Source organism: Gossypium hirsutum, chromosome A04 (assembly GCF_007990345.1).
Source record: "Gossypium hirsutum isolate 1008001.06 chromosome A04, Gossypium_hirsutum_v2.1, whole genome shotgun sequence".
NCBI lineage: Eukaryota > Viridiplantae > Streptophyta > Magnoliopsida > Malvales > Malvaceae > Gossypium > Gossypium hirsutum.
Window position 1 is genome coordinate 6,430,533 of NC_053427.1, and position 14,221 is coordinate 6,444,753.

The window sequence follows — 14,221 nt, forward strand, 5'->3', positions numbered from 1 at the left end:
TTTTGGGATCCCGTTTTCGTGAACCAAGTCCGTAAATATTTAATAAAATATTTTCGGAGTATTTATATTAATGAATTGAATTTTGAATAGGTAATTTATCGAATTAGTGATTAATTAAATTTTAGGGGCTAAATTGTAAAGTTTAATCACAATAGATTTTTAATTAGAAAATGAGTTGAGGACTTAAATTGCAATTAACTAAAGATCTAAAATTTGCAATTAGACCATGTTGGAATTCATAATGGTGGACAGTAAGGATTATGTATGTATATAAATAATTAAAATTAAAATTGAATTAATATGTTAAATTTAATTAACTTAATACAATAAACATAAATATAGGGATAGTGGATGAAAGCAACATTTTCATCATCTCTTTTCATCTTCTACCCAAAGCTAAACAAAGACAACCTAAGGAGAACTTCAAAGTATTCGGCCATATTTAGTTATTTTCTTGTAATTTTTATGGTTTTAGGTCATGAGAGCTTGATTTAGCTAGCTGAAGTACTAATTTGTAAAGTTATTAAAGTTTTAGGAAGTATCGTTATTGAATTCTTGAAGTTTTAGATGTTAAATTGATAGATATTAAGTTTAGGGGTGAAAAATTACTAAATTGTGAAGTTAATTGATAGTTTCATAGATTAACAATGAAACTGAACAAATTGAAAAATTGAATGTAGAAATGAGAAATAGGAGGTTCCTAATGGTTAATAGTGAAAATTGATTTCAATTTGAAGCTTTAGATTGAAAGTAAAGTTAGTTCTAGTTTTAGGGACTAAATTGAATAAATTGAAAAGTTTGAATAGAACGAAAATTGATTGCAAATTGGTTGTTTATTGATTGTGCTATGTGTTTATGTTAATCCGTAGCTAACCCTGATCCAGATTCCTTGAAAAGGAAGGGAAAATCCAAAGTTTTTGACAAATAGCTCATAATTTACAATATGTATTTCTATGACTTAAAGACCTATTTAATTTTTGTGCTTTCATGTTATTTTACCATGTAGTTACTATTAAATGACGAGGTAGGGATTAATTTGAAGAAAGTAGAAATTTTAAATTTGATTAGTTTTAGACAATTAGAATGAAATTAAATTGAGGTATATTGTGACATATGATAATTTATTTTTCGATAATAGAATCTAAATTGTAATGAATGTGATTTGGTCTACATGTAACGAAATAAGAAAAGGATAACTTAATAACTATAGGGAACGTGTCAAATAACAATTGCTATGCCATGAGGACTAAAGTACTATATAAATCATTGTTGTCAGACAATTTGTGGTGGTAAACCATCATTGTCGGGCAATCTTTGGTGGTAGGTCATCGTTGTCGGGCAACCTAGGATGATAGATTTGAATTGAGAAAACCATCATTGTTAGATAACTCGGGTTGGTAGGCATTGTGCTGAAAGTCATCATTGTCGGGTAATTCAGAATGACAAATTAAGTTGAAGTGATAATGAACTAAACATTACTTGGAAAAACAACGAGCTTATAAACTCGGGATTTTGTTGAGAAGGTAACATGAACTTAGGCTTTATGTGTAAGGAATGAATACCAAATGATGAGATCACAACTTAAATGCTACATTGCATCATCTCTATTTTGTTGCTTTATGTTATAAATATACTACTGAGTTATGTTACTCAGTGTATGATTTATTTTCCATGTGTAGGCTAGGTTTCAAGTAAAGGTCTTTTATATCGACTTCCACATCTAAGCATTACTTTCAGACTCAACAAAATTTATTTGTTTGATTTTATTTATTTATTTATTTATTTATAACTTGGCATATATCTAGGTGGTTGGATCATGTTGAATTTGATGTTAAAAGATGGTATATAATTAACTTTGACATGTTGTTATGTGTATATATATGGTATGTAACTTAGGATTCCTCTTGTTGAATGCTATAAAGTATGAGAAGGTGTTTGAGAATGCAATGCGTATATGTGCCTAACAAATTGTTGATATGTTATATGTCACTGAGTGCAACTATGTGTGATTTGAAACTGCAATGATGATTGAATGGTAATTAATTAATGAATATGATATATTATAACTCGAACCTAGTGATCCGGTCAGATGTGAAGTGTTACAATCACTTGCATTCAAGCACTATATTTTTCTTAGCAATTAGCAACAACTCGTTTCAAGAAAAGGAAAACTACAAAACTCTAAATCAATGTTGAAATCGTCCATTAAAGGTTTAATAGTGTGGAAAATGATAAATGCAGGCATAAAAAAAATTTTGGATAGGTATTAAAATATTCTATTTAATATTATTTTTTTTAATATGGTACAAAGACTTGCAATATGGTAAAATATTGTAGAGGGATTATAATGAAATACATCCATATAGTATGAATGCTCATATGCCATTCAAGCTGGGTCTTTATAAAGAGGGCTTTCCTCAGCTATTAGCATTCAGAATTAAAACAACAAAACACATTTTCATTTCCTCTTGCTTCATATTTGATGATTACTATGTCAAGTAAGAGTTCTCATAAACTTGTTTTATTTTTTGCAATATCTTGTCTTCTTCTTCAGGAGAAATGCACTGAAGCAAGCGTGAGCCTATTGTGCAAAGAGAGTGAGAGAAAAGCGCTACTTGAATTTAAGCACAGCCTTCAAGCCATGGACTCGTCAGGCGACGATGCCCTTTTTTTATGGGAAAGTGAGGAGTGCTGTTTTTGGGCTGGCGTCGAATGCAACAGCCTTACAGGATACGTCGAAATGCTCGATTTTAGCTTGCAATATTGGGTTGTAGCAGGTACGATTAGCCCTTCACTGCTTAAACTACATCATTTGACTTCTATAAATTTCAACAGTAATGATTTTAATGGAAGTCTCATCCCAGAGTTTATTGGTTCCTTACAAAAATTGAAATTACTGGATCTCTCTAATGCTAATTTTAGAGGTCCAATTCCTTCTCTACTTGGAAATCTTTCAATGTTGGAGACTCTTAGATTGGGCGGTAACGGTGGAGACGTGACGTATCACCGTAATTTCAAAAAAATGTTCAGTGTTGGAAAACTTGAGTGGCTTTCCCATCTTTCTCGTTTGAAAGAGGTTGATCTCAGTTTCACTAACCTGAGCAATGCCAATGATTGGTCTCAAGTCATTAGCCACCTTCCTTTGCTCCAAAAACTAAGTCTTAGACATTGTGATCTTCCAAGCATTTCTTCCTCACTTTCCCTTGCCAACTCTTCTACATCTCTCACCTATCTCGATCTCTCTGATAATAATCTCCCTTCTTCTGCCATATATCCATGGTTGTTTAATGTTAGCAGCAACCTTGTTTCCCTTAATATCTCAAGTAACAAGTTGAAAGGTCCAATTCCAGAAGCTTTTGGGAACATGAAGGCTATTCAAGAATGTTGGAACACTGGCAGCAGCAAATCAAACAAATGAAAACACCAAGAGCATAAGCTCCCGAACAGCAAGCAGAAATAGAACAGAAAACTCAAAAGCAAAAATGTGAAAAATGAATGGAATGCTACTTCTTTTCATTTCATTTGAAAATATAAGAGTTACAAAATTAGAATGTCAGTTACCTAAACTTGTAACTGCTCCCACCTGTTTTGGCAAGTTGCCAACTAAAGTAATACAAAAGAAAGCTGAACAATTTTTAGCTATTACATCCATCAATTCAAATCTTAACAACTCTAAAAGTCTAGTTATATTTAGCTTGGATGGCATTACAAAATGAACAAAAGTAAACAAAATAATTAAGCTGCTTCTGGTCCTGCTTGAATGCTGGTCTGCTGCAGCTGCTGGTCTGCATCATGGCCTTCTGTTGCATTGCAGTCCATGCTCAACACTCCTCCTTGGACTGTAGGCAACAAACACCAACCAATTCTCTAAGAATTTCAAACCTCATAGCACCAAGAGGCTTTGTTAAAATGTCAGCCAATTGATCTTGTGAACTACAATATGCAAGATTCACATCCTTTGATTGTACTGCCTCTCGAACAAAATAAAATTTGAGCTTAAAGTGCTTTGTTTTGCCATGAAAAACAGCATTCTTGGAGATAGCTATTGCTGATTGATTATCAACCATAATCTCAGTAGGCTCAAATTGTTCCTCATTTAAATCACACAACAATTTTCTAAGCCAAATAGCTTGGCTTACTGCTCCAGCTGCTGCTATGTACTCTGCCTCAGCAGTTGATTGAGCAACTGTTTGCTGCTTTTTAGAGCTCCAACAGAAAGCTCCTGAACCAAGAGAAAAGAGGTAGCCTGAGGTACTCCTCATATCATCAATCGAACCTCCCCAGTCACTGTCTGAGTAACCAGATAACTTCAGCTGACCTCCTGTCTTGAACATCACTCCAAAACTTCAAGGATCCTTTCACATACCTGAGGATTCTCTTTGCAGCCTTTAAATGTGATGTGTTGCAGCTATGCATAAAACGAGATAGCAAACTGACCGAATGCATAAGATCAGGTCTAGTTGCTGTCAAGTATAGCAAACATCCAATTAGACTTCTATACTCTCTTTCATCCACCTTTTCTTCATCTCCATGGCTGCTCAACTTCTGTCCCATGACTAGAGGTGTACTCACTGGCTTGCAGTTTTCCATATGGAACTTAGTGAGAATTTTCAAGGCAAATGCATGCTGGCTGATAAAAATGCCTTGATCAGACTGGTCTACTTCCATACCAAGGAAGTAAGTCATGATTCCCAAGTCTGTCATGTCAAACATGTTTTGCATATTCTTCTTGAACTCCTGAATCAAATCGACCCTGCTTCCAGTCACTAATAGATCATCCACATATATTGAGACAATCAGCAAAGTCTCATCTTTAGACTTCTTTATAAACAAAGTTGGCTCACTCAAACTTTTCTCGAAATTGAGCCTAAACAGGTAAGCATCTATCCTGTCATACCAGGCTCGAGGAGCCTGTTTTAGTCCATAGAGTGCCTTTTTCAGCTTGTAAACCTTGTCCTCCTTTCCTTGGACTTTAAATCCATCAGGCTGTTCAACATAAATTTCCTCTTTAAGAAAGCCATTCAGGAAAGCTGACTTGACATCAAGCTGATGGACCTTCCACTGTTTCTGTGCAGCGAAAGCAAATAGAAGCTTTATGGTATCCAGCCTTGCCACTGGAGCAAATGTCTCCTCAAAATCAATGCCAAACTGTTGATTGTACCCTTTCACCACAAGCCTTGCCTTGTGCTTGTTCAGAGAGCCATCTGCATTGAATTTGGTCCTGAAAACCCACTTGACACCTATGACCTTCTTCTGATCAGGTCTGTCTACCAGATCCCAAGTATCATTCTTATGGATCATGTCGATTTCAGCCTCCATAGCCTTCTTCCAGCTCTTGCTTCTAGCAGCTTCTTCATAGCTTGAAGGCTCAACAATGGCCACATTGCATCTTTGGTAGATGTCAGCAATAGACCTGGTCCCTCTCACAGGAGCATCGTCTACATTGGCATTACTGACTTCGTTTTCTGCCAACTCCAAATTGCTGCCAATCTGCTCTTCTTCAAACTGACTTGTGTTAGAGCCATCTAGACTCCAAAACCTTCCTTCATCGAATTTGACATCCCTGCTTACCAAAATCTTCTTGGTTGAAGGATCAAATATTCTGTAGCCCTTCTTGCAGCTACTGTAACCAACAAATATACCTGGAACTGACCTCTTCTCGAGCTTGGTTCTTCTTTCTACAGGGACAAGTACAAAACACTTGCAGCCAAACACTTTTAAATGGGAAACAGTTGGTTTAAGATCATACCATACTTCAAAAGGAGTTTTATCATTCACAGCATGTGTTGGCAGCCTATTGAGCAGGTATACTGAGGTGTTGATACCTTCAGCCCAAAAAATGCTTGGAAGCTTGCTTTGAAACAACATGCACCTGGTCATGTTCATCACTGTTCTGTTCTTCCTCTCACACACTCCATTTTGCTGAGGAGTGTAGACTGTGGTTAGCTGATGATGAATCCCAGCCTGCTCACATAGCTTCTGAAATCTTTCAGACAAGTATTCAGAACCATTGTCTGTCCTCAAGGCCTTAATCCTGCAGCCTGTTTGATTTTCTGCCAATGCCTTGAACTTTCTAAAAACTTCAAACACTTCTGACTTCTGTTTCATGAAATAAACCCAACAAAATCTGGTCAGATCATCAATAAACAGTATAAAATACTTACTGCCATTCAGTGAAGGGGTCTTCATTGGTCCACAGACATCTGAGTGCACCAACTCAAGTCTTTTTCGAGCCCTCCATGCTTGGTTAGCTGAAAAGGGCAACCTGGCTTGTTTGCCAAGCTGACACACTTCACAAACGCCTTCACTTGCACTAACCTTCACCATGTCTTCTGTCATGTTCATTTTGTGCAGCAAATCAAGTGATTTGAGGCTAACATGGCCAAACCTCTTGTGCCAAAGATCAGTATTGTCAACTGAGCTTGTATATGCACTTTTCTCAAGCTGGCTCACTTCCAGCATAAAACATTTGTCTCCCATAGGTGCTGAGACAATCTCCCTACCATGAGCATCACTTATAACACAAGAATCATTCTTGAAAACTAGTGAAAAGCCTTTCTTGACTAGCTGGCCTACACTGAGTAAATTTTGGTCTATTTCTGGCACATAGAGCACATCAGAAATGATTTTGTTACCTGAACCAGTGTGAATGACCACATCACCTCTACCTTTTGCTTCAATCAAGTTCCCATTGCCTATCCTGACCTTCGAGACATAGCTCCTGTCAAGGTTCTTGAAAAGGCTCTCATCTGCAGCCATGTGGTGTGAGCAGCCACTATCCACAAGCCAACTGCTCATGCTTTTAGCTGCATAACATGAAGCTGTAAATACATGCTCCTCCTGAGCTTGGACATCCTCGGCAGACTTGGCTTGTACTGGTTGTGCTTGTGCCTTCTCATGACTTCTACAGATTTTCTCATGATGACCATACTTCATACAGCTTTTGCACTGTATATCTGGTCTGGTCCAGCAAAATTTTTCCAGGTGATTGGTCTTCTTGCAGTGAATGCATGGTGGAAACCTCCTTCTACCGGCATCTTTCTTTGATCTTTCCTTCTTTTCAAACCAAGGCTTCTTAGCTTTCTGGCTTGAGCTGGAGCCTTCTCTGACCTTTGCTTGAAAAGCACCTTCAAGATTCTCCTCCTGCCTACTTGCTCTTCTCTGTTCAAGTGCATAGAGTGAGTTAACCAACTCAGACAAAGAAATGGTTGTGAGATCTCTCGAGTCCTCCAATGAGGAGATTTTTGACTCAAACCTTTCAGGTAAGGTGGTAATAACCTTCTCAACAACCCTACTATCACTGAAATCTTCTCCAAGGAGTCTGATATTGTTGACAGTAGCCATAATCCTATCAGAATATTGCTTGATAGTTTCTGACTCCTTCATCTTCAAATTTTCAAACTCCCTTCTAAGGTTGATGACTTGTTGCTGCCTGGTCTTGTCTGATCCCATAAATTCCTCTTTTAGCCTGTCCCATGCCTGCTTGGGAGAGTCACAGGCCATGATACGAGTGAAAATAACATCTGATATTCCATTCTGCAAACAGGCCATAGCCTTGTGTTTCTTGGCTCGTTCCTCACCATGTTGCCTGATCTGAGCAATGGTAGGATTTGCTCTTAATGGTGCTGGCTCGACATCACTCTCAACTGCACTCCAGAGGTCAAGTGCTTGAAGATATGTTTTCATTTTGACAACCCAAATGTGGTAGTTGTCTCCAGCAAAAACTGGTGGTGGAGGAGGAGCAAAACTCATGCTGCCAAGTCTGACTTTGAAAAACACAAAAAACTGACTTTGAAAAAAAGACTAAAACATAAACAACAGAGGTCCTCAAAGATAGGAGGCTCTGATTACCATTTGTTGGAACACTGGCAGCAGCAAATCAAACAAATGAAAACACCAAGAGCATAAGCTCCCGAACAGCAAGCAGAAATAGAACAGAAAACTCAAAAGCAAAAATGTGAAAAATGAATGGAATGCTACTTCTTTTCATTTCATTTGAAAATATAAGAGTTACAAAATTAGAATGTCAGTTACCTAAACTTGTAACTGCTCCCACCTGTTTTGGCAAGTTGCCAACTAAAGTAATACAAAAGAAAGCTGAACAATTTTTAGCTATTACATCCATCAATTCAAATCTTAACAACTCTAAAAGTCTAGTTATATTTAGCTTGGATGGCATTACAAAATGAACAAAAGTAAACAAAATAATTAAGCTGCTTCTGGTCCTGCTTGAATGCTGGTCTGCTGCAGCTGCTGGTCTGCATCATGGCCTTCTGTTGCATTGCAGTCCATGCTCAACAAAGAACTTTATCTGAATGATAATCTTTTGGTACTAGCTGAGAATCAAGTTAGGGGAGATTCTGGGTTGAATGAAATCGGAAAACTACCAGATTTTAGGGTTCTAGATCTTGGGTACAACCTTTTAAATGGATCCATAAGCAAAAGCATTGGACAACTTTCCAACCTGCGTGTCTTGCGGCTTGCAGGGAATTCTTTTGATGGTGATGTGATTTCCGAAGCTCATTTCTCAAATTTCACCTATTTACAGAAGTTGGATTTATCCTACACTTCTTTGACTTTGAAATTCACCTCCGGATGGATTCCTTCCTTCCAACCGAGTCAACTATTGCTTTGCTCTTGCAAGTTAGGGCGTCGTTTCCCAAATTGGATTCAGACTCACGTCCTAAACCCTGACGTTGATATTTCTTCCATAGATTACCTTGATATTTCTGCTTCAGGAATTTCGGATTCTCTTCCCTACTGGTTTTGGGACAAATTTCAGGGATTATCGTACATAAACATGTCTTTCAATCAGATCAGTGGTACTTTTCCAAATAAATCTATCCACATAATCCATCTAGATCTAAGCTCTAATAATTTCTCAGGAGCATTGCCACGTTTTTCTTTAGACTACTTTATGGATATGGGGACCATTAACCTTTCCAAAAACAAGTTTACTGGTTCAGTCTCTCCAATTTGCAATATTACCGGTGATGGTTTTTTGGCATTGTTTGATCTCTCAAATAATCTATTTTCTGGAGTGGTTCCAGACTGTTTTGGAAGTTTCCCGTTTTTAACAGCTTTGAATTTGGGTGATAATAGTTTCTCAGGCTCACTTCCCAGCTCCTTAGGATCTCTGATTTCTCTTGAAATGCTAAGTTTACCTGGTAATAAATTCTCTGGAGAATTACCTTCATCTTTACAGAATTGTGCCAAGTTAAAATTTCTCGACTTGAGTGATAATGAATTATCAGGAGAAATACCTATGTGGATCGGTCAGAAGCTTTCATCGTTGGTTTTTCTTAGCCTTCAAGGGAACCAGTTCAGGGGAAGGATTCCCCATCAACTTTGTGGATTGAAATATCTACAAATCTTGGACCTCTCTGTAAATAAAATCTCTGGTACCATACCACCATGCCTCAATAATTTCACTTTCATGGCAAAAAAAGAGAGTTTAGATAGAAGGATTGAGCATAACATCTTAGATACTGGACCTAGATTTTTATCTCTGGAGGGTGTGTATGGTGAGCCTATATGGATCATTCAGGTTAGATATGTTGATGAGGCATTGCTTACATGGAAGGGAACAAAGCAAAACTATCCACAACTTGGACTGCTACTAGCCATTGATCTCTCGTGTAACAAATTAACAGGAGAGATTCCTGAAGAATTAAATAGTCTTCGAGAACTGGTTGCATTGAACCTGTCAAGAAATTTTTTTACAGGAAAAATTCTTCAAAAGATTGGGCATCTAAGACAACTAGAGGTTCTTGACCTGTCGAGAAACAAGTTTTCAGGAAACATCCCAACGAGCTTGTCTGAATTAACATTTCTAAGTATCTTGGACTTGTCTTACAATGAGTTGTCTGCAAGAATTCCAACCAGCACTCAACTACAGAGCTTTGATCCTTCATCATTTTCCCATAATAGAGGACTTTGTGGTCCTCCGATGTCACCGAATTGCTCAATGGTGGAACCACCTCCCCGTAAACCTGCAGTAGGAGGTGAAGAAGATTCTGATGAGTTCATGAAATGGTTTTACACTGGCTTGGGACTTGGATTTGCTGTGGGTTTCTGGGTGTTTTGCAGTATTGTGTTCTTCAAGCGTTCATGGAGGCATTCATATTATCGTTACATGGATAATGCAAAGGATTGGGTTTATGTTACATTTGTTCTGCTGAAAGCAAGGTTAGTGAGGAGAATCAAAGCTCTCTCAACAAGGTAATAAATTTACTTTCTTCACTCCTTAACAAAAGTTGAGAAATATATCATTAACTGAATAACAAAGTTGTATATTATTATTTTTCAGGTGTGATTAGAACTGCAACTGAAGGTGGTTTTTCCTGCATGTGAGAAAATCTTAATAAAAAACTTATAAATTAATACATGTTTGTCATTTTGATGATTTCTAGTTTCTATATTTCAGGAAGAGACTTGTGATGTCTTTCTTTGATTTTCTTGTAATAAGTTTATCTTATATTTGGTTTGTATATTTCTTTTCTATCAAAAGTAATTTTATCAAAACAAAAAGACTTCTTGCTAATAAAAAGGAAAAATATATTGATTGGAGTAAATTTATCAAAATTCTAACAATAGTTTCCTAAAATATTGGAAATCTTCTTTATTTCTATGCTTAATTTACAATTTGGTATCTAAATTATACCAATTTTTTTTTATTTTGATACCTGAACTACTTACTTTTCTCAAATTGGTATCTTTGTTAGTTAAACCGTCAAATCTATTAAAAAAAAAACACCTTAACCCATAAATTGCTAGCTAAACTATGTATTTTTTTCCATTTTTATACCTAAATATTTTTTTTTTGTTAGAAGTGATACCTTATGTAGCAAAATAGACAAAAAGCATTATTTTCTTTTATATGCATTGTGAGAGAGAGATATATAAAAATATTTTTTAAAATTTATATGATGTGGCAAATTATTATTGACTGATTTTTTTAATAAATAGTTAAGGTACCACTTGTATCAAAAAAAATGTTGATGTACCAAAATAGGAAAAAAATGCATAGTTTACATACCAATTTACGGTTTATCCATTTCCTAAAATTTGATTTAACAATTTGACTAACGGTTTGACTAATAGAGATATTGACTTGGGAAAAAAAGTAGTTTAAGTACTACTTGTGACAATAAATAAATAAATACCAAGATGAAAAAAAATGTACAGTTTAAATGCCAATTTATGAGTTAACCCTTATTTCTAATATATAATATAGTATTAAAAATATTTATATTTACTTATGATATTTTAACCATTTAATTATTTTAAAAATTAAATATTTAAATGAAATAATTATAAATACTAATATTTTAAAATGATTGTATTCTAAAATATTGAAAAATATTGTTGGACTGATATTTAAAAAATGACATAATTTCAAAATTTTAATAATATTTACTATTTTCATTGATGTCAAAAAATTTGGTTTAAGGTTGAATTCCTTAAAACGATCTGTTCAAGATTTGATTAGTTCGATGACTAAATTATAAGGCGAGTAGGACGAAGAAATTTGATTGAAGCTTCGTACATGTCATTGATTAGCAAATGATCATGTCCTTAAAAGCAAATATTCCATGGTTAAAATAAACTTTGTGGCCAACCATGATCTATGTCATTAAGTTCCATTAGCTTATGCATAGTGGAAGGAAAGAGAGATAAGGCTTATTTTCCTCATCTCCCTCACGGTAAACAAAGAAAAATTTCATGGTTCTTTTCTTCATTTACGTCCACTAGATTGCTCAAGGAAGGTGAGTTTTAGTTTGAATTTTTTCTGTTGAAATTCTAGGCTTTGATAGTTGATTATCATAGCCCAGTTATTAGATTAAGTAACTGATGATGTTTAGTTGAGAAGTTATATTGAATTCTAAGTTAGAGAGAGATTGAAGATAAGAACTTTAGATGAAAATTATGTTATAATGTTAGTGTTGGAACATTTTCAAATATTTATAGTGTTCCAATAATTATAAATGAACAGGTGTAATTAATCAAAAGATTATATTATTTGATTTTAAAAAAAAATAATTATAAGTATTTAAATAATATGATTTGAATAGTTATAATTAAATGAATAATTATATGTTTATTTTAAATACATTATTATTCAGAAAGACACCTATTGATGAAAGATATCCTTATGAAGAGACATGAAAATTCTTATAAATAGGAATGGGATTTCATTTGGAAATCATACCAACAAATTTTAATATTCTTTCTTTCCTTCTTTTATTTTCTAATACTATTAGATTATTCTATAAAGTATTACTGTAGAAATCCTTTATAGAAATTAAGTTTCTTGTCATACATTGCTCAGTGTGTAGTGGGCTATTATTATCTGTGCAAAACGCAAATAGCCATTAGCTTCATTGTATCCTCGAGGTTAATTTGCTTGGAACTCGTTTACATACCGAAGATAGGTGGGGGCGAATATAACCTTAAAAATAGTGGCTTGATACACGCCTTGGAGCCTTGTCCTATTTCTTCTTCTGTTCGAGTTTCATTTGTGTATTCGAGATTTTCTTCACCAGAGATTTGTACTAATAGTTAGTAAGGTAATGGGAGTTATAAGAATAAGCTAGATTTAAGCTTTGAAGGCTTTGAAAACATTGTGGAATATTAGGGACTGAAATAAATAAATTGAAAGTAGTAAGAAAATTTTGTCATGAACTGAAAGGTTGAGGTCTCTAATGGAGAAAATTGAAATTGGTTTTCAATCCGATAAATCAAATCAAATGTTACGAGCATTTCAAATATTAGAACTTATAGAGATGAAAATGAATGAAATGTACACATATCTATATTGTGTTGATTTATATTTAAATTATGTGATTAATGAATTTTTATATTCAGGTTTAATTGCGTAGCTAAAGACGACAAAAACCATTTCAAGATAAAAGAAAAGCTAAAGTTGTTGATAAATAGAAAAGAAAAGCTAAAGTTGTTGATAAATAGTTGCTTCTAATTTGTGTTACTATAGTTCACTTTCAATAATAGTTCGTAGATTAGCTAGTGGTTATAAACAAATATGAATTACATGCCCAGGTAAACTATATCTTTCTCCAAAGCTATGAGACGATGAATTTGAAGTTGCGATTGTCAAATCAAGATATGAGTGATTGAAATTGTGCTTCTATATAAATATTTGATATATATAAGCATTTAAATCTTGATGTTATGATTATATGGGTTGTAATGATGATTATAATGATAATGTCTCATTAAACTATGTTAAACGTAACGTAGTCTAAGCATAGCTGGCATGTCATAGAGTCATAAATATTCAGTGATTTTATAATACTCTAAACTCGACCTAAAAGTTATGACCGGATGTTGAGGAATTAGATTAACTTGTTTAAAAGTATTTGTTTCGATAAAACTAAAAGATCGTTCGAAAATATGAAATTTTAGCAAAACTCTTATAGATGATTAGAAAATAACCAAAGTTCGAAAACACTTATTTAAAACTCAGAATTTGAATATAAAGTCGCACGTTTCGAAAGTACTAACATTGGTAGATCATTTAAAGTATTAAAACAAACAATCATTAAAAACCATGTATTTTATTTACAGAAATTACTTAAGTGATTACTTAATTTTTACAGCGTAAAACTTTCAAAATTTTAATTTTGGAAACCGAGTTTTAAATTGTTAGCCCGTGAGGCTTTGCAGTTTCATAAATAAATACTCAAAACCAAACAAACAGAACAAAAACCAGAAACAATTTTACAGCTCAAAATAATTAAAAACATAAACTATCTTATTTAATTAACTGAGAATCAATCTGAGATATCGCACGTCGTCTAATCCTAATCTCACTGTTTACTTGAAAGGTCAGAGATAAAATAAAGGGGTGAGCTATAAAGCTTAGTGTGTAACTAAAACTCATCTGAGATCACACACAATACAATATACAAGTCAGAAAATCATAGAAAATTTTCAATCAAACAGAATCGAGTATTCGTGATTTTGCCAATACAGTATTTTTTAGAAAATCATAATGCGAATTTTTCAAAAAAGTCCTACTTAAGTCCGCTACACACTAAAATAGAGTTCACAGGAATTCATCAACTAAATCACACTAATAGAATAGTTGTGGTCAATACTACCAAATATTACAAATAAAACTACCAGATCGGGCATATGTGGTCAAGCCACTACATTGCAGCCTAGTTGTTGAGGAATATATGGATGATGTTGAGAAACC

General features: G+C 34.5%; 1 protein-coding gene across 1 annotated transcript; it reads left to right on the forward strand.

Annotated features, from left to right (window-relative positions):
* The first annotated feature begins 8,233 nt into the window (after positions 1 to 8,233).
* On the forward strand, positions 8,234 to 10,319 carry LOC121228026 (receptor-like protein EIX2). Its single transcript, XM_041111134.1, has 2 exons — positions 8,234 to 10,221; positions 10,310 to 10,319. Exons 1-2 carry the CDS (start codon positions 8,234 to 8,236, stop codon positions 10,317 to 10,319), a joined length of 1,998 nt encoding a protein of 665 aa, XP_040967068.1.
* Positions 10,320 to 14,221: the final 3,902 nt, after the last annotated feature.